This window comes from Numenius arquata, chromosome Z, assembly GCF_964106895.1.
Source record: "Numenius arquata chromosome Z, bNumArq3.hap1.1, whole genome shotgun sequence".
In the NCBI taxonomy this organism is placed as follows: domain Eukaryota; kingdom Metazoa; phylum Chordata; class Aves; order Charadriiformes; family Scolopacidae; genus Numenius; species Numenius arquata.
The window spans coordinates 67,325,355-67,346,318 of record NC_133616.1 but is presented as its reverse complement, the minus strand read 5'-3'; the positions used below and the strand labels follow the sequence as shown (position 1 = coordinate 67,346,318).

General features: G+C 36.4%; 1 protein-coding gene across 1 annotated transcript in view; it reads right to left on the bottom strand.

Moving 5' to 3' along the window:
* Positions 1-20,964, bottom strand: part of CEP120 (centrosomal protein 120) — a 39,579-nt gene that overhangs the window by 9,105 nt on the left and 9,510 nt on the right. The window contains exons 7-19 of the mRNA XM_074166171.1: positions 19,842-20,069; positions 19,380-19,587; positions 18,080-18,193; positions 16,689-16,866; positions 15,275-15,424; positions 14,302-14,484; positions 11,895-11,991; positions 11,653-11,805; positions 10,884-10,973; positions 10,324-10,416; positions 6,552-6,713; positions 2,813-2,935; positions 1,247-1,345 (exon numbers count right to left, since the gene is read on the bottom strand). Coding sequence (XP_074022272.1) covers positions 1,247-1,345; positions 2,813-2,935; positions 6,552-6,713; positions 10,324-10,416; positions 10,884-10,973; positions 11,653-11,805; positions 11,895-11,991; positions 14,302-14,484; positions 15,275-15,424; positions 16,689-16,866; positions 18,080-18,193; positions 19,380-19,587; positions 19,842-20,069 — 1,878 coding nt within the window. The remainder of the gene's footprint in view (positions 1-1,246; positions 1,346-2,812; positions 2,936-6,551; positions 6,714-10,323; positions 10,417-10,883; positions 10,974-11,652; positions 11,806-11,894; positions 11,992-14,301; positions 14,485-15,274; positions 15,425-16,688; positions 16,867-18,079; positions 18,194-19,379; positions 19,588-19,841; positions 20,070-20,964) is intronic.

Below are 20,964 nucleotides of genomic sequence, written 5' to 3'. Positions count from 1 at the left end.
TATGAATTTTTAAATATGTCAGTAAGAAAAAACAGCCTGGACATTTCATGGCTGCTGATGAAACCTTAATCAGAGAGATAAGATTTTATATTCTTCCTTCTATCATCTTGTCAAACATAGAAGTTTAAGAAATTAGAGATGAGAATTCATGACTCCTTTTATCACTAAGCAAAGAAGGATCAATTTGAAGACAGAAAATAAAGTGAATTTTTAATTATTGATAGTGATTATACAGCACATCTACTTTCTTCAAAGAGAAATACAGACTAAAAAACGTAACTGTCAGTTAGGAGAGGATGGTTTCAGCTTCTCACTCTCCAAAAACTGAATATTCTAGCAGTAGGAATGAACTATTAGCCTTAAAGAAAAATAACACTTTTCCTCAAGCAGGAGCTAGGTGTGAATACAGATAATAAAAACTTTTTACTAAACTTGAATTCTGAAGCTTTATGTCTGTGTCAAAGTTTGTTCAGCAACAGGGATTAATGATTTACTGATTTGTTTGTCAAGGCCAATGGAAATACTTGCCATTCTTAAGTGTACTGTTTAGGTAGTGTTTACTGTAATTCATGCAAGACAGGTGATGACCAAAAATACATAGAGGCATATAGATTCAGTGAGGATGAAGCTACTACTCTTCCAAGTTTGAACAGAGTACTTTCAAGTCATGTGTGTTGGACTATATATATATATATGTATATACACACACACACACACACGAGCTCTGTTAAAACACAGCAGTAAAAAAAGCAGGACACATTAGTGTGAGACTGGGATTTCCAAAAGCAGGAGAAATTTTCATTTCCAGTTTAGATTTTCTGCAAGTTTACATCATTTTACAGCATTCAGCAAACCTTAAACCATTGTTTCTAAAAGCTAAGATTCCTTTCTCATCTTTAGTCTTCATATTACAATAAAAATACAGCACGATTAGGACAAAGTATTTTCTCTGCAAGTGCTGACAGAGCATTATTGGGAATGAGATTAATAGAATTTTTTTTGAATCATGCCTCCTTGCAGCTATGCCAACCTTTGCAGGGCTTAGCCTTGGTCTTTCTCAAGTTCAACGTCAAATTCAAACCAGTTTTGTTGTTCTAATTTTTGTAAAAAGTGTAGCTCAGAGTTTTAATTTTGTGAAGATAAAAACTAATAAAATGAAAACTGCCCATAGTTAAAAGTAATAATAAGTAGCTTCCAATACTGCATTAACTTGTTTGTCTCATACAACAAAAGAAAACCTGCATACCTGTTTTAACCTTGCAAGTTCTTTCAAAGCCCTTGTCCATTGTTGTTTGTAGTGGAGCTTTGACTTGGTAGCTGACTCTAACTTTCTTTCAAGTTCAACCTAAAACCAATTAAAATCATATCAGCTGAAGCAATAACAGCAGTAATAATCACTGAAAGATGTATATATACAAAGGGTCTGGTTTAAGAAAAGTGTTTATGTAGTGTAACATACAACATCATCTGAAGCTGTTATGTAATATAAGATAAATATTATGGCACATGAACATTTTCTTGTTTAAAATATAGCCTTATTTTTATTGGATAGCTGTCTATACAAAAAGAAAAAGATTAGTTTTTAGCACTAAATCTACTGAGGTAATCTTTAAATATAAGATTCTCAAATTAGCAATAGCCTCCTCCCTTTTTTTTTTCCAAAGTAAGCTTATAAGCACTAATTTAACAGAAACACTGATGGACAAATCTTGCCTTTAAAAAGGTGTGTATTTTTTTCTTTCCTACTGCTGATAGAAGATACATGTTACATTCTTTTCTCTGAAAAGGACATCTGTTCAAACCAGTCTTTAAAACCTATGTATCTAGTGTGAATCTTTGATCTTACTATCTAAATGAATCTTTACAAAATGTTACACACTAAAAATTAATTGCATTCTGTGCAAAAAAAAGATTAGTATTAAAAGGCAAATAATAACAGTTAAGAAGCACATAGGACACTGTAATCTGGAAAATGAAGCATTTTTAATTAACGACTTTGACCAGTGATTATTTTCTTTTAATCATACAAAAATTATTTACCATTAAATTTGTGAAGATCTTAAAACACTGATTTTTTTAATCTAACAAAAGTATGAAAACTAAAAAATATTTAAGATAAGGATTTTAAAAGTCTGTAGAGACAGAATGATAGTTTGAATCATTTCCTTGCATTATTAGAAGTTATTCAAACATACAGTAACATGCAGAAATACCATATAAGTGTAAGAGTATTTTGTGTCAAGAAGCCTGGTTCGATTTTTTCAGCCTATTTGGTCAACAATTTGACTCAAGCCTTAAAATAATTCTGAGCATAAAGTCCCCATATCTGTGGTTTTAATTAAGCAAAATATTCTCTACTAAAGGCATGTATGATTTCTAAGAAATCAACTTACAACAGTGATTCCATTTCACTGGCAAGTAACACAATCTCTTTTTAGAAATTCTTAATAAAATCCCAATGCACATAATGGAAAAACAGTCAAATTAATTCTCACAAGAAGAGCTTCATCTTCATGTAGTGCTATAAACAGAATGTTCAGAGTCTCCAGCATAAACCATGATGGCAGCAATGTAAATATACAGGTTAGGTTTTTTTCCTGCCTTAGCTTCTAACGCTACTGCTTCCTCTATAGAAATAGGGCCACTGTTGACCTTAATTGTGTCTGAATATTTAAAGCCTGAAGAAATTGTTGGAAAAAGTAAAACAAAATGGACAAATTAACCAGTTTATCATGCAAGATTATTCTACATCTCCCTTATCAATGAATGGACCATTGTGACATTTTTTAAAGACTAGAAAAATCCAAGATACCTTTTCTAAAGTGAGAAGATTTATTTCTGATTGTAGCTGGATTTCTGGTTTGCTACTTTGCTGTTCCTTGTATTGCTGGAATTCCTTCTCCAGAATTTTATGCTTATTTTCTGCTTCATAAAGCTACATTAAAGATACCAAAATATAATGCAAGTTAGCAGAAAAATCCGTTCACAGCCAAACAAACAATTTACAGAACTTAAATTACTCCTTAGTCCCTGGAACAAACATCTTACTGTCCATTATCTGATATAAAACAGACACTGAAAGCTACATATTCATAATTAATGATTTCTTGATGATGGCATACAGCAATGTTTTAATAGGAAGAATTTTAAAGAGGATCTTTGCTTAGTACTGGAAAGAAAAAACAAGTCTGTCCTCATAGACAGAATATCAAGATTTATAAACATTGCTGTTCACATTTCTAAAACGACTTGCAAAGAAACACAGAAGACGCAACTATTTAGATTTACACACATGTTTTAAAGAAAGCCAACAGTGTTATCTACTATATGAAGTTTTATTACTTACTCAATTTCACCAGCATAACTTGTTTAGGAATGTCTGGAAAAGGAAACAACTAATACTTTGTACAGCCAAATAATGATTTAGAAGAAAGGCTGAAGTAGAAAGACTTCAGTGACTAATGACTTAATGCTATGTACCTCTGCCCTCACTGTGTACTTCCACAGTTTCATGAAGATTTTATAAAGAGACAGCTTTGCTTTTCATCTTAAAATGGGTAATTTAAAAACTGGTGCCAATACACAATTACTCTGCTACAAAGAAACTAAGCAAGTCAAACATTTAACAATTTTTCTTCACTATACCATATTGAAGATAATAAAAATTTTTTTTATAAGATGCTTTCTAAGAGTAGCTTACAGTCCTCTGTTAAATAATATTCATCTATAAATACCTTAATACCCCTGATGGAACTGACACATTCTATCACAGAATATGATCCCAAATGCTCCACTTGTACTTATGTCCAACTAGTAAATACAAGTATTTCCATTAATTGTATCCAACAGTTTAGAATACTGGGCACAAATGCTTCAGATAATTCATTTCTGTTCCAAAGCCTACAACTTCTTCTGTAAGTACATCAATATTTTAATTCTTTGGACCTCCTAGTTGTGTCACCTCTATTTTTCTTCCAAAATGTCACTTTTCCAAGTTATTATTTTTACAGAATTGATGTAAGAAAGTAGTGATGCTTCTAAGGAGCCATATAAAAACATAGTTCACTGCAGTTACTTTTCATATATAACTGCAATAGCCAACTTTGACAAAAGATGCTACTGTTTGTCACCCTTCCATTTTTAGTATTTTTTTTTTCACAATTTTATAATTTTTCTCTAATTTTAATAATTTTTGCATAATTAAGCAGACATACAGACATGATGGTGATGACAAAGACAGTAACTGATTTATTTAGCTATGAAAAATGCCAGCTATCCTGAGAACTTATAGAGTTTGTTTTATTTCTTGCTTGTTTCTGAAAGCAGTTTCAAAAATAGACGCTGTCATGAGAGCTCAGGATGTGGACTGTTAGGGAACTGCATAACTCATACAAATGAAGCACAGCTTCCTTATTCAGAAGTAAGAGTGATGTACTTCAAGGTGGATGCTTCAAGGATCTTCTTTTGCACATAGTGGGGTTTCTAACCAAACAAGTTAGACATTTAGGGCACTCTACAATTCAAGTGTGAAAATTGTGTACTGATCCATCTCCTTAAAAGGTAAGTAATAAGTCAAAACATATTGTTTAAAAGTATTACAATTTACTTCAGAACATTCCTTGTTAAAAAAAAAAGCCCATATCTAAACAAAAACACCACACCCAAAAAAGGTAAAAAAAAGAGGCCCATCAGAAGTGGTAGCAACAGGAACTTTCTGCTTGTGCACGTTAAAAAGGGAACCATTGTACAGTAACACTCTAAAGCAAACAAAAAAAAACCCACTCCACCTCTAGCAGAGCTAAACAAAAAAGGTTGTCTTGTGCAGAATATGGACGAATAACCACCTCATACTGAAGCATGAGAAAGATTCAAAATAGCAGGAACAGCAGACAAACAGCCAGGACAAGCAGGAAGGAACGGTCTTCATATAAAGCAAGGCAAAACATAGCAGAGCTTGTGTTTGAAAGAGACAGTATGACAGACACCTAAGCAATCAGGAACAGTATGTAGCACAGGCACCAAAGCATTCTTCATAATTTTTCAGCAGTGAGCTTAAAATGAACAATTTTTAAACATACAACACATAATTAAATTTTAGAACTCACTGCCACAGGATGTTGCAATGCTAAAAATAGAAATACTTTTTCAAAGGGATAAGGGATCAGATGAGTTCACAAGGAATACTTTCTCTGATGGCTAGTAAATATGAAGTGCTGCCTCTGGATGAGGGTACAAGTAACTCTTAATGGTATTGCTGGATATACCAAAATTGTATTTTCTCATTGTCCCACTTCTTATTTTTTTGCCCTCTAAATCCAACCATTGCTGCAACAGAATGCTGAGCTAACTGAATCTTTGGTCTGATACAGTATGGCTGTTCTGACTAGGAAAAATAAAGTGATTGTGATGGTATTGCAACCTAGCTAATAAAAGTCAGTGGAAGTCAAAAGAATTAGTCTGGAAGATGACTCCTAGGTGGTGCCATTTGCCCACTTGAGTCTGAAGAACTATTGGCTATCTTGTCTGGACAGATACAGCAGTAGCTGCCAACACATCTGCAATGCAGAAGTGATCCACTTACCACTTTGAAGTGGATTCCATTCTGCAGTTTGAAACTGCTCATCTCAATTCAATGATTGTTCAGTAAAATAGCCAAATTTACCATCTTCTAGATTAGCAGCATTTTTCTTATTAGCTATATTAAAAAAGTTCACTGTACTGTGATTAGTATTAAACACTGATATTAATCTACTTTTTTCACATCAGCATATGCTAAAGAACCCACCAAATCCCAGCACAACTCTTCCTAATACAAAAATATGCATTTGGCTGCTACAGTTCTTCAACTACTCAAAGCTATTGTGGGATTATCACCATCACATATCAGAAATGAAAAGCACCAAAGCATATAATTCACCTACATAAACTAAGTACTTATAAAACACTTACACATTAATAAGATCTAAATCTACTTAACAACAAGTGTCTAATATTGTAACTGCTCAAAAAAGCTAGTATTAACTTTTAAAATTTTACAGTGTGTTTTAAGAGTCATGAAAAATAGCTAGACTAGCTTCCATGACAAAAGAATGTGGTCTAAATTTTCTTGGTATAATGTATTTTCAGAATAGAATATCACAATAACAAGATAATTTCTCCTCCCTCCCCATAAGGATAATAGAAATACTCTTTTGTAATGGCAGAGCAAAATAAACTGCATAGTCAAGCTACCTAGAGGTTTTGCAAGACGTTAACCGCTAACAACTTAAGTTGTTAAATGTATATTGCTGTTCAGGTTCTACATGTAATGTATGTTTGAATTCCAGCATTGAAAAAAAAAAAATTATAACCACTGTACTGCAAACTGGCCCTGCTACTGAGCAAGATGACAGAGATGGGTCCCAGCATGTAGCTCACTGAACAACAGAGATAAAGTGTTTATTACTAAGTTGCCAGAATCTGCTTGCCTCAAAATCATTGCTCAACTTAGTATACTTATTTTTAAAAATGCTTACTTAAGTGGTTGAAGCAGAAAATTTAAGTGTACTTACCTGCTGCTGTAAGCGAAGCTTGTCTTCTTCTTGCTGTTTGATTTTTGACCTTTCTAGCTCAACCTGGTGTGTACATTCTTCTCTGGCTCGCCGCACAGAATCCTGTAGCTCCTGCAAATTTCGTTCATGCTCTGCTTGCAACTCCTTCTTTAGTCTTTGAAGCTTAAAAGTGAAACATATCTATATTAACCCATATGCGCAAGAGTTTAAAGAGCCTTTCTTACAACTGTAACTACTACTCACGACAGAAAAAAAATGTTATCCATTTCAGAAATTAAACAATAGAAATTCCATTGTTATCTATATGTTTGCTATATATTTTTATTGGCTTTCAGTTTGACTAATGACCTGCAAATTGCTACGTTTGGGCTACAAATATACTCTTGCTTGACTATTGTAAAAATGGAGCTATGTGTATCTCTACTCTATTTTCTACATGGTATTGCTACAGGCAAATTTTATATCCACCTTTCTACTACAAATTAAATTGCTAGAAATACCCCTTCAGTGCAGAAACAGTGAAGTCACAGCTATGGCCAAGATGCCTTTAGAACAGTAAGATCACACTCTTCAAACTGAGCATATTGAGAGAATTTCTCATTGAGCTAAACAGAAAAACAGTCCTTAACATGTTTGAACTTTCTGGAAAGATGTTACTGGCCCAGATAACTGCTAGCTGAATAGAAACCTCTCCAAGTACCCTATTTCTCACACTGTGGAATTGCTAAATGAACCCTACATCATTTTGCCTAGACAGTTTTGGAATCCACTGATTTTTACTATCTTTACACCCTCAGGTCAGAATCTCACTAAATTTAGAGCAAATTTTGAGACAAACATGTATGAGATTCAAAATAAATACTTTTACTCAGACTGAAATGAATTCATAGATTCATAGAATCATAGAATGGTTAGAGTTGGAAGGGACCTTAAAGATCATCGAGCTCCAACCCCCAGGGACATCTCCACTAGACCAGGTTGCTCAAAGCCCCATCCAGCCTGGCCTTAAACACTTCCAGGGATGGGGCATCCACAACTTCCCCGGGCAACCTGTTCCAGTGCTTCACCACCCTCACAATAAAGAATTTCCACCTAATATCTAATCTAAATCTCCCCTCTTCCAATTTAAAACCATTACCCCTTGTCCTGTCACTACGTTTCCTGACAAAGAGTCCCTCTCCAGCTCTCCTGTAGGCTCCCTTCAGATATTGGAAGGCTGCTATGAAGTCTCCCCAGAGCCTCCTCTTCTCCAGGCTGAACAACCCCAGCTCTCTCAGCCTGTCTTCATAGGGGAGGTGCTCCATCCCTCTGATCATCTTCGTGGCCCTTCGCTGGACCCATTCCAACAGGTCCATGTCCTTCCTGTGTTGAGGACTCCAGAGCTGGACACAGTACTCCAGGTGGGGTCTCATGAGCGCAGAGTGGAGGGGTAGAATCACCTCCCACAACCTGCTGACCACACTTCTTTTGATGCAGCCCAGGATGCGGTTGGCTTTCTGGGCTGCCAGTGCACATTGCCAGCTCATGTTGAGCTTCTCATCCACCAACACCCCCAAGTCCTTCTCCTCAGGGCTGCTCTCCAGCCATTCTCTGCCCAGCCTGTATTTGTGCCTGGGATTGCCACATCCCAGATGCAGGACCCTGCACTTGGCCTGGTTGAACTTCATGTGATTTGCATGAGCCCATCTCTCAAGCCCGTCCAGGTCCCTCTGGATGGCATCCCTTCCCTCCAGCGTGTCGACCACGCCACCGAGCTTGGTGTCGTCGGCAGACTTACTGAGGATGCACTCTATCCCACTGCCCATGTCTCCGACAAAGATGTTGAACAGCACTGGTCCCAGTACCGACCCCTGAGGAACACCACTCGTCACTGGCCACCAATTGGAGATTGAACCGTTGACCACAACCCTCTGAGTGCGGCCATCCAGCCAGTTCCTTATCCACCGAGTGGTCCATCCATCGAACCCATGACTTTCCAATTTTGAGACCAGGATGTCGTGCGGGACAGTGTCAAACGCTTTGCATAAGTCCAGGTACATGACGTCTGTTGCTCTGCCCTTGTCCACCAAGCCTGGCCTTTTACAATAGTGCCACACCAAATTTGTCAGGCACAATTTGCCCTTGGTGAAGCCATGCTGGCTGTCTCCAATCACCTCTTTATTTTCCATGTGCCTTAGCAGAGATTCCAGGAGGATCTGCTCCATGATCTTGCCAGGCACAGAGGTGAGGCTGACTGGCCTATAGTTCCCTGGGTCTTCCTTTTTTCCTTTTTTGAATATTGGGGTTATGTTCCCCTTTTTCCAGTCAGGGGGAACTTCGCCAGATTGCCACCATTTCTCAAATATGATGGAAAGCGGCTTAGCAACTTCGTCCGCCAGTTCCCTCAGGACCCATGGGTGGATTTCGTCAGGTCCCATGGACTTATGCACCTTCAGGTTCTTTAAGAGGTCTCAAACCTGATCTTCTACTACTGTGAGCAGTTCTTCATTCGCAGAGCCCCTGGTTTTGCCTTCCGTGACTTGGGCAGTGTGCTTAGAGCCCTTGCCGGTGAAGACTGAGGCAAAGCAGTCATTCAGTAGCTCAGCCTTATCCATATCCTGGGAGGCCAGGTCTACTGTTTCCTTCCAGAGAGGGCCCACAATTTCCCTAGTCTTGCCTTTGTCCCTGACATGTCTGTAGAAGTTTTTCTAATTTTTTTTGATGTCCCTGGCTAGATTTAATTCTGCCTGGGCTTTCGCTTGCCTGATCTGGTTCCTGGCCACTCGGACAGTTTCTTTACATTCTGCCCATTCTACCCGTCCCTGCTTCCACCCTCCTTTTTGGAGGCCTCCTTTTTGGTCTTGGCCTTGTCCAGCAGTTAGCTGGACAAGCTAAACATCACAAGCTAAAAGTCACAAGCTACTCAGCCAAACGTAATCACCAGATTTTTTGCATAGATATTGAAGGTAAAGTTAGACACTATTTACAGCACAAACTGCATCAAGCGGTATAGACAGCCTGAGTACTGAACAGGACACAAGCTCAACCAGCCCATCCCTGTGGTAGGTGCTTTCTTAGCTTTGCTCACAAGTACAGGAGGGACTGATTAATCTGAGCTACAGGAGGAAAGAGAGAGTTTGTTGGACTGCTAAATCACGACAGCAGTTTACCTACATAATTGTGAGATTTTTTTGAAGTACAGAAAGAAAATAAACTGCCTATTTTTTTTCTCTTTTCATGCAACTAGCTTCCCTGAGGATTTGCACCCCATTTCCTCATCTTGGGGGTGTTCAGTGAGATCTAGAAACAATGGTAGCTACTGCCTTCTGCCACACGTTCTTTGGCCTTGTCACTAAAAAAAGTATGAAATAGGAACTCCGTGAAGTTGCTGGATAACAACACCCGGACAACTGAAGTTTCTTCCAGCTCTCCTTGGCACCTTCTACTATTTCAATAGTTAATCTAGCAATTACTGGTTAAGTAAGGCACTCTTGTACACCTGTACAATGTGCATCTGACAGTACTAAACTTAAAATTGCCATCTGCTGCCATATAAACGTCTCCACTAACACTGGAATTTTGTTAAGAATAGAAAATTTACAAATTTCCATTTGAGTAAAAAAGTGTAGTTAAGCCAAATTTTGTTGTAAATTATTAATGTTCCTCTATGTATGAGCATGAATGCAGCTATTTCAGTTCTTATACAAAGGTCATAATTGTCTCTACAGGAAAACCCAAACTTTTAGAAGTAGTTCAAGCAATAGCATTGCTTAAAATGATCCGAGATTTTTACCTCTGATTCAGCACTAAAAAGCTGTCGTTCTCGCTTATCTAGATCTTTCAGGGTTTTCTGAAGTTGTTCTTCCAAAACAGTATATTCTGTTACCTAAAAGAACAAAAGAAAACATTTTTTTTACTTGCAATAAAAATATGTTTTAGGCAGACTAAGAATTTACTTTTGCTATGGTATAAGAAATTGACAATTTTTGTTTCGAAATTTACATATAAAACAAATCTCCAGCTTCTAATGAGGAAAGGAAGAGCCTTTCTTTCCAATACAATAAAGTCTAACAGGTTACTATGCACAGCCAGGTTGTAGAAGTGCTATTTGACCATGCAAGTGAAAGGCAATTAAAGTCACAAAGCTCCCAAAGATAGCAAGCTAACCCAAAGGATTTCTAACAAGTATTCTATGACTAAGGACTACTTTTAATTTTTTGGACTACATGCATAGATATCAGGAGGTGTGAAGACTAAACACAGAACATTTGTAGTTATGAAATATTTTGTCAAATTTATATTGATGTGATTTATAATGAGATTTTCAGCAAGTAGAAGAACGACTTCCCTTACCTTTTTCTTCACTAATGCTTCTCTCTCTCTATCTCTTTTCTTCCATTCTTCTGCAAGAGCCTGCATGTGGGCCATTTCCTTCTTTTTAAGCTTTTAAAGGCAAAATAGGAACAAAAACCCCAAACCAGAAAACCACATGTAAAATTGTTGGAAATACAATTCTAAAGGAGAGAGTACTAGAACACCTAAGCCTTGAAGAAAAAGAATTAGAAACTAAGTTTTGTACACTGACTTATATAACTCAAGGTATGATTCTGACACTGAACAATATATCTTACCCTTAAGTATAAATGCAAAGTAAGCCCAAGTTTGAGAAAAATATCCCAACAAATTAGGACACTAGATTCTCAATGTCTTTTTAAAAGAAGCATGCAACTAACAACACCTAGAATGACTCTAAGAGTAGAAACACAGCAATGGATTTTGACAGAGAATGAAGAAATGCAATGCTAATATTTAACAGCAATAATTTGAACCTTCAGTATCTACTGTACTTCATAAACAATAAGGGGAAATTGTGAAGGAGGTATTCTGTATTTCATACCTAGCCCCTAATTCAGTCACTTAACAGAAAATAACTTTCTTCCTTAAGAGTATGGAAGATATTTGTATACATCTAAAGCTATATATTTTATATGAGCAAAATTTAGTTCTTATTTGAAACAGTGGCAAAGTTTAAGAAAAATGCAGTCAATATTCCTCTCACTAATTCCGCTAAAGCTCCTCTAGCAGTCATACAGTTTAGGAAATAAACAAAAAGAGTAAAAACCTGATTTTCAAAAATGTCCTCTTGCATTTCCTTCCACATTTCTAACTCCAGAGCTGCTTTGTATTCAAGAGTTTCTCGAGGTTCTGGATGGTTTTCTGAGGCACAACGAGGCTGAGTGTGAGGGACACGCTGTTGTTGACCAGCACCTACACACTGATATAATAACAATGGATTCTTAACTGGAAACCCAACTTTTCAAAGAAGCATTCAAGGAAAAAGGATAAGATTTATGTAAAGTTTACTTGAGAAGAATCTGACACCAGAACTTCTTGCACTTTCACAAGCCCGTAGTCTTCCAAAGTGATAGCATACGAAAGCTCTGCTATTCTGTTGCCTGACCTATAAATAGCATTAAGATGTTATTTTAATGAAAACTGTCTTAAAAATATAGAAAGAGTTGTAAGACAACACACAAAACAGTGAAGCTGAAGTGTTGAAAGGTTCCATGTAAGCTCGAGACTCTAAACAGTTGGCTATGTGGCAACCCAAACATGCACTCCCACGTATATTGTTTTAACTTGAGGACTGCTTTATACATCTATAGTAAGCTTTCTGACTTTAACAGATAACTTGACATTGGGAACCTATTTAACTAACAGCCTACTAGAATCAACATATTCCTGTATCAATAAAGTGATGCAAAATTATACCTGCAGTCTCAAATCTTTCCAACAAATATACCTGTTAGGTATTGCTAATATACTCAATGAATTCCACTAGTCTTACTTTTTCCAAATGTTGGCAGTAACTTTCTAGTTATCCATAGTCACTTAGCATACCATGTGTGGTACGCCATCCTGGGTTTACAAAAATACACATTTCTGAGAACCTCAGCAAGAGAGAACTGACAACTTTAAATGCACTTGCAGGTTAAATATCAACCTGTTCTTTTACAGTGAAAAAGTGTCTAGATAACACATATTTTAATAAATTAATCTGAAATTAGTTGCAGTTTCTGCTTAAGTAGAACAGTTTGTCTCTGGCTGCCTCATCTCTAGTAGCAGAAAACATGTAGTAAACAAAGGTAGTTTTCTGCACAGAAAGACATTAAGAGAAGGAACACTCACATATAATGTAACTGAAAGTTACCACTTGTCTAACATGAAAGTACACTGCAGCGTAGACCTGCACTTGGTCAGGAACAAAACTATAATTCCAGATATAACTACCCAATGATGCAAAGGCAATTACACAATTACTTGAAACCTGGAAGCTGCAGAATTAGGTTGCAGAAATGCAACAAAAGACTGCAGGAATTAACCAGAGCTGTAGTTTTCACAGAAATTCTCTTCCAGGAAATATAAAAAGACAATACTACAATATTTTTACAAAGGTGCAATCTTCTACACAGTTATTTGCAAGGGAAAAACCCAAACATTTGTACTTCACATAAGTTAACATAAATTACTGCATTAAATTTTTATAACTTTTATTCTTACAACTTTCTACCAGTTTTAATCTACCGATTAAAAAACAAAAGAAGATTCAAGGTAGCGGACCTCAGAAATCTGAGTAATTAAGTCAGTTTAGCATATCAGTGTAAAAAGAATGTTACACAAACAAGACCAAAGCTAAAAAGCTATCAGCACAGCAAAATGAAGACTTGATTACATTTTGAGAATGCCATCTAGTGGTTATTAAGTTTTGTGCAAAACCAGATTTCATTTTAACAAATTTATTACTAGTGAAAGTGTGAACCTTAATGTACAGTGAGATCATAAAGTAGCTCTCCACACAGTGAGGCCATGGTGGCTTTCACACAAAGTTAAAAATGCAGCTAGAGATCAATTTTCTATCAATGTGGGAGGAGGGGGGATATCAGTCTTTGTGCCAGTAACCTGAAGTTTCCTGTGTGTCAAATATAGTATGTTTTATTTATCTGTAGGATTAGCAGTTTAAAACTGACCTCAGTCTTAATAGCAATTATATTTATTTCTAAAGGCATAATCAAGTTCCATTATCACACAGAAGATGAGGATCTAGACACTTGCTAGCACAGCTCACATCTTCAAAAAGGACACAGGACAGAAGTAGCTACAAGTTAAGTTTCTTCATATACATAAAAAAGAATGTCACTTCTCTATGTAAATGAACATTTATCTTCTGACAAAATATTAACTAATAACACTGCTCCTTCTAATGTACACAAGCTCAAACTCCTGCTACTATCACAGGGTATAATCCTGAAACAGGAACATCTCCACTCTACAGATATATCTGTCCTCCTAATTTTCACAGAAGTCAGTCATATCTAAAAGCATGCTATGGAAAACAATCTTAACTATTTTCTGGAATATCAACACCTTTTTGTAATCCTTAAGTAACTTATTCAGGAAAGTGCCTCAATAACATTTTTTCCAATTATTTATTTCTTAAATCTGTCCATGAAGCTTATCTAAGATCATGATTATATATATAAAGGTTTATTACAATGACTCTGGTAGTGGTGTGGGGTTGCACAGTATGCCTGTGGCAATTTAACTTTTAACACCTTGGATGCCTATTCCCACCCCCATATTGCAGTACTCTGCAGCCTGTTTACCTATTCAAAAAGGTAAACAGGAAGAGCTTGTCCTTTTTCAAGGAAATACTAAACAAACAATTCTTCAAAACTTGCTACAGAGTAAGTATTTTTTAAAATAGTTTTACCCTTGTGCTGCTGTGACACTGACTGTTTCATTACAAATCTGACGCCAGCATTGTTCACCTTTACCACCCAAGAACCGGGTTTTTTCCGAAGCCAAAACATTTGAAAGCTGAAGTCTCGCCACACCTAGAAGCAAGTCTTTGGCTGTTTTATCCTTGTGCCACAATTCAACTAGCAGAGGTAATCTGAAACAAATGATTTTAGCATTAGGCATCGACACAAAAGAGGAAGCATTCCTATTCATATGGAAAAAGGACCTCATGTTCTAGAGGTAACCTCCCAAATCAATGATGGTCACAACTTTCAAACAATGAGATGGGTTTACTGCCTCTCACTCACAGAGGAATGAGACTGACTGACTTCATATCTTCTCTATCACTTAGGTCCAATTATCATTCCTTTCTCCAATTATTAGAAAGCACAATGCTGCAGTGAAAGCAACTGACTGAATAATCTTAACAGACCTAGACCTTATTTAATACCTATAAATAGATTTTAGTCACTGCCACTCAAATACATCTCCTCCACCTCTTCTTTCAAAATACCACTGTTTTGATGATTCTTTATCCCACATCTGAATCAGTTATCAAAAGCTGGTGGGACTACTGGGACGATTGTGCCACAGCCCTCAACACTGAACTCAGTTTCCCAGGTACCTGGTGTAATGCATTGTTAAAACTATGCTATCAAACCTTGAATTTAACAACTTAAAGCAACAGCACTTGCTTCTGTAAGCAACGATTGCTGCATAAGTACTCAAGAGATAAAAGCAAGAATTTTAGAGTCCCTGACTTTAAATGTAAGTAACAGAGAAAGTGGAAGAGCAGTCTATTAAGTATCCATTGGTGTTAGCCACTTGGATTTTCACTAAATTCTCAAACTGTTGATCTCAAATAAAAAAAATTGAACTTGTGACTGCATTTACAACAAAAAATAGAAAAATGTAATTAAGATAAAAAGAATGCAAATTATCACCTGAGGAATGTATCTTCAAGCTGATGAGGTATAGTTGCAAAGTCAAATGCACAGTAGGACTGTGGAAGGAAGACTTCCATGTTCTTTCTCACTTCTACAGGTGGGCTTGTCATAATAGGTGCTGCACTGCCAAAAAATGGATACGAGTACCTAACAAAAACAATAACAAAAATAATCAAAAGATAATTTAATAGATACTTTTTTATAAAACCTTCTGCAACAAGAAAACCAGGTTAGACATCCTTCACTGAAGCACAACTTGTATTAAAGTTAGTAAAAACTACAGAAATACATCCAACAATAGAATTTAGTTCTTAAATACTCATGTTCTCATTTACTTCAGCACTGATCCACCTTCATTTATATTTGCTGTTATTTTGACAAAAAACTTCAATAACCTGTATGTTCATAACAATCTGAATTAATCTCTATATAATAATTGCAGAACTTTTATAAAAGTGAGCAGAGAAACAGAAAGAATATTAGATTGAGATGTAGGTTGCTAGTTGAGAACATTTATGACTATGTTTACAACTAAGACTGGTCTAACACACAATAATTCATAACTAAGTATACATATCCACAGTGTTAGCACCACTTGAAAATTTCAGTCACATTTGAAGAATTTAGTTTTTAATTCCCACAGTTTAATTCACTAAAAAGAAACTGAATCATTTCACCAATACGATTTACAGTGTGGCCTGGAACTACTGTATTTCAATGTATGACAAACTACAAAGGGAAGGCTAAGAACCTCTTGAGCTTCGCTTTGCTCGAATTGATGATGCCAGCTGTTAGCTAAGTTACTAATAAAATAAATGTATCCATAAAGCTTACCTTTTTTGTACCTCTACAAATTAATATAACAGAAGATGCTACTTCTCCCTAATAAGCTTTGCTTCTTGTATGCAAAGACTATCAAAAAACCCTGATATACTCAGAATGATAGATACTGCATTTACTACACTGGTTCTCACTCTAAGACTAGAACCTGCTTCACTGCCACACACAAACCAGGTGATCTGTCTTTTGCTAAAACACTACAAACAGTTCTTGGTGGAAACATGGAAAGCTACAGAAATCACTACTTCAGTCAGCTGGAAAAGCATCCACAAAGTAAGCAGACAAGTCATCCTCCTCTTCCTCTAAGGACTGAATGAGGGCCTGTATTGTCAAGTGAGGTTTAATGCAAATTACAGTGCAGGTGAAGTTTTACATACTATCTTTAATGCTGTAATGCTCACAATTTTAGTTACGAGTCAGAGGAAAGTTCCAAAGTATTTCGCTACTGAAAATCAGCTCTCTAAAGGTAAAATGCATCAGGCAGCATACTGCCAGCAATCATTTAGATTATGAAGGCTTTGTATTGAAAATAAAGTAGTTATTACCATGAGTTATCAAAAATAAACCGTACCTTAAAATGCAATTTATTGGAAAACCAACTTCCAGACCACGTATACTTCGTAAGTCTATCGAAAAGCAGAAGTGATGAGATGCTGCTGGAATGACAATTTTCTGTGCTGAGACAAGCTCAGAAGAACTGGATGCACCCGCAGGGTTCGGTTGAGATGCAGCTAATGGACCATTATCAGCTGAAAACACAGAATAGAATTTGTTCGTGTTTTTAATAATTTGTTCTGCCCACAATAACAAAATCTTAAAGACAGGTCTCACACTTTAAACGCAAATATAGATGGGTGGCTTCCCTGAGAGATTTCAATTCCTTGCAATATAAGCTAATATGAAAAATAGCCACTCTATTTGTAAGTTACTCCTTCCGAAAAAAAACCCACCACATCATCAAAACCCCAATAGATTTAAAATCTTCTTAAAAGATTCTGTAATATTTTCATTTTTTTATTAATCTTCAAAGCTATGTAAGTTTATCTCACTGAAGAAAAGTTTAGACTAAGATCCAAGAAAATAAATTCTTCAGAAGGATGCTGGAAGACTTTTGTTTCAGCAGTTTACATAATTGTTCCTGCATGCCCTCAAGTTGGCTAGAAGGGGGTGGCTTACAAAAAAAAAGTTTACAGTAACTTAGTTTGCTTTAACTAACCTCTAGGTCGGAACTGAGAAACAGAGCACCAGGTCAATTCAGTGCTCATGTAAGGCAGCATCAACTATTGGTCCCAAGCTGAGATTTACCTATTGAAACAAATTAAAATGGTCTAGCTAGGTCCGCAAAGCATATGTGCTTATGCCCTTTGATCAGAACCCACGTACTGTGACATCCACTTCATAATTTAAGAAGCAGAAGCTATAGTAAGTGCCTGTCCAATTGCACCTAGGCTTCTCAAGTACTTACACGGGGACCCAATACTCCCTTCAAGGAGTAAAAGGTCAAACTACAAGTTTTACACACTGCGTCTCCAAAAGGTATCCTCCAAAAACTGCTAGAGAACTCAACTGCCTTTTGTAAGTGTCAGTTGTTCTGATCCTCTTTCTTCATAATTATCTAAAATGTTTCCATTTTGCCATTTTTCAAGAAATACATCATTGCTAGTGTTGACTTAATTTTTTTCTGCTTGGTTTTAAGTGTTTTATTTGCATTAACGGTAACAATACAAAAAAGAAAAATTCAATACTACTTCAACATCAGCTAGTTAGCACAACATAGGAATAAAATAATTTTCAGTGATTCAAGTGTGACTAGATTGCTTGGTGCAATGAAATGGCTGAATAGCAGTTTAAGGATGTCACAAGAGAACAAAAAGTGCATACAGCCTACTGATAAAATTCATTTAAGTTGTTATTATATTCAAATTTCATTCAATGTACTAAGTTCGATAAATTTTGCATTACTGGAATCTTGCAGATCTGACACTAGAGGTGACTTTGTTCTGCTCTGCGATTTGGAAACTGGAAGCTCTTCAGTGTACTGTTTGTTAGCCTCTTGGCAAGACTCAGCCACCAGCCCTGAAAGATAAATGTGAAATGAAACCTTTTACAACTTACCAAAAGAGTTATAAAATTATTATTACTAGTAATAAAAAAAGCAAAATCCTGGATTTTTTAGCAGCTAGTTTGAATCCGCAGTTGTGTTGACAATACTTTTTCTTAATACATTCCATATAAGGGACTTAATCCTTGCTTAGATAAGATCAGTTAGGACTAAAAGAAAAGTTAGAATCATAGAATCGTCCAGGTTGGAAGAGACCCTTGGGATCATCAAGTCCAACCATCTACCCTACTCTACCAAGTTCTCCCCTATACCATATCCCCCAGCACCACATCTATACGGCTCTTAAACACATCCAGGGATGGTGACTCAAGTTATCTAATTAGCATACAAATCCTGAGAACACGTTCTAGGACATAGGTCCTAAAGACACCCAGTTCTGTATAGGAAAATCTATCTCAACAGTAATACAAATACCATTAAAAAAAGAATCATCTGGCTTTATTCATAAGTCATCTCTTAAGATGCATGTTCAGTGACGTTCAGCAAACTAACAATCTTTATTGTGAGCTTTACTATATCATTAGTATAGTATTTCTCTCTCTCTCATCTCTGTTTCTCTTTGACTTCTCCTCAATCCAGTCCTCAAATCAAAGACAAAACAAGGGAAGTCTCAGAAGGCTATATGGGCTACCAAGTCCCTACAAAAGGATAATGTAAAAATAAACAACCCTGTTGCTTGTTTTTTGTCTAGTAATCTGTACAGTATGAACACTTATTTTCACAATTTTTTTATCCACATAGTAAATTCCTTAGACATCTTAGAACTCCCATATTTTCCCTGCCTTTCTATTTAATAGGTGTGAATGTTAGGCCATTTCACCTCCTCATTGAGCAGGTCAGTTTCTTCATGGGTTATTGTACTGAACCTTCCCATTCTCAAGTTCAGGGAATTGCAAACATTTCTGGTATTTTTGAAGCTGATGACGATCCACACCACTCGTAACCTACACATCACCAAATCCCCAATGTGGGTCTTCCAAGTGTTTTCAACAACCACCACATTCAAATGTTAAAATAAATAATAGGAGGAGAATAAACATTATGTTAGTAATTCTTACTTGCCTGAAATTTATCACAACTGGTTAGTACATGATCCAAGAACACACTTGACAACTGGGGAAAAAATTATATACCACATACCCTTTTTCTTTAGCTTCGTGCCTTTTTCAAGTTTCAGACTTTCAACTTCACTTTCTGTTGCTTCATCTTCTGTTGAAGAAGAGTGGTCAGCTTGAGACAGGACATTCTGGGATCTCTGCTGGAGGCCCTCTGTTTTCTCACTCATAGGTGAAAGAAGTTTGTCCTGTAGCTGTTTAGGTTCAGTTGGAGCATTTACGGGAATCAAAGGCTGAATGAAGCGATACAGTTTTCTTATTGATCACAGCTTGCACTGAAAAATTCAGTCTACAACATTTTTATAGTTTGAGACAATTTTTCTGACGCAGAAAAATGAAGCAATGAAAGGATTATTCATATAAAGCAACCTATTCTTTCAGGTTTTCTTTTACATACTTAACTGTCAAACAAGACTTAGAAGGAACAATTTTTAAACACAAAACTGTGAAACAGTGTCTAAACCAACATTAAATGGGTAAGCTGTACCTGGGCACTCAAACTCTCCCTTTGCAGAATTACAGATACTCCAACAGTAGGGCCCGTATCCAAAGGCAACTGTGGCAGTTTCTGTTTAGCTCTATTTGGTGGAACAAGGACAAATGCTCCTTCTATTGCCACAGGGTGTTGATCAATCTCCACACTTCCTTTCTTCAGTAGTCCAGACAGAGGTATTTCAGTGCTTCCAAGGGACTGGTCCCCACAGCAAAGATGGATCTGTATATATAAAAAAAAAGTGCTAGAAAGTAACTGGCACGTGCATTTCCACTTGAACTGTTTACCCTCTACTAACAGTAGCATAGATACAACAGATGAAAATGTTCTCAACTAGAACTAGGACTAGGGATGATCAAGTATTTTGAGCAGTATAAGAACAGATATGAAATTTCACTATTGAGCAAGTAGGATTTGCCAGTAGCAGATCACTGCACTGCCCTTCTGAGGGCCTGTCCTATCATCCCTTCCACAGAACAAATTCAATAGTCCGTGGCTTCTAAACACAGTGCAGGTTCTTGCCCCTAATATAGAGGGGCATAATGCCCCTAATATAAAATGCATGACTACAAGGTAAAGAAAAAAAATACTACTTGAAAGCTCAGCCTTTGTGCATATATTTAGACACCACGTAAATAGTAAGGATTTTTGGAATTAAGTAACTGTGTCCTTAATTCCTGGTAAGAATCGTTATTCCTTTTTCAAAACTTGACTCAACTCTTTCTTCCTTTCACAGTTTACATACCTAAATGAGAGATGGCTCTTAAAAAATCCACACTCTACATAATTTATTTTCCTCAGTGAAAATTACTCTTTGAAAGTTACACGCCAACTTGCTTCTTCCCAAATAAGAGTCACTTCAGCTCTGTTTTAGTACATCAGAACACTGTATTCTGATCTTTTATTAAGTGTAAGACTTTAATGCTAAAAGACTTTATTAAGACTTTAATGCTAAAAGGTGTCAGCTGCCAATATACACACTGCAGTGGGTATATACGTACATACACAAATACTGAAATACAATCATACACATTATAAATATACACACCTCTCTCCTCATCTGGCAATTAGCACCTTTTATGACTAAAGCCTTCCTTTTGGGAAAAAAAATGTATTA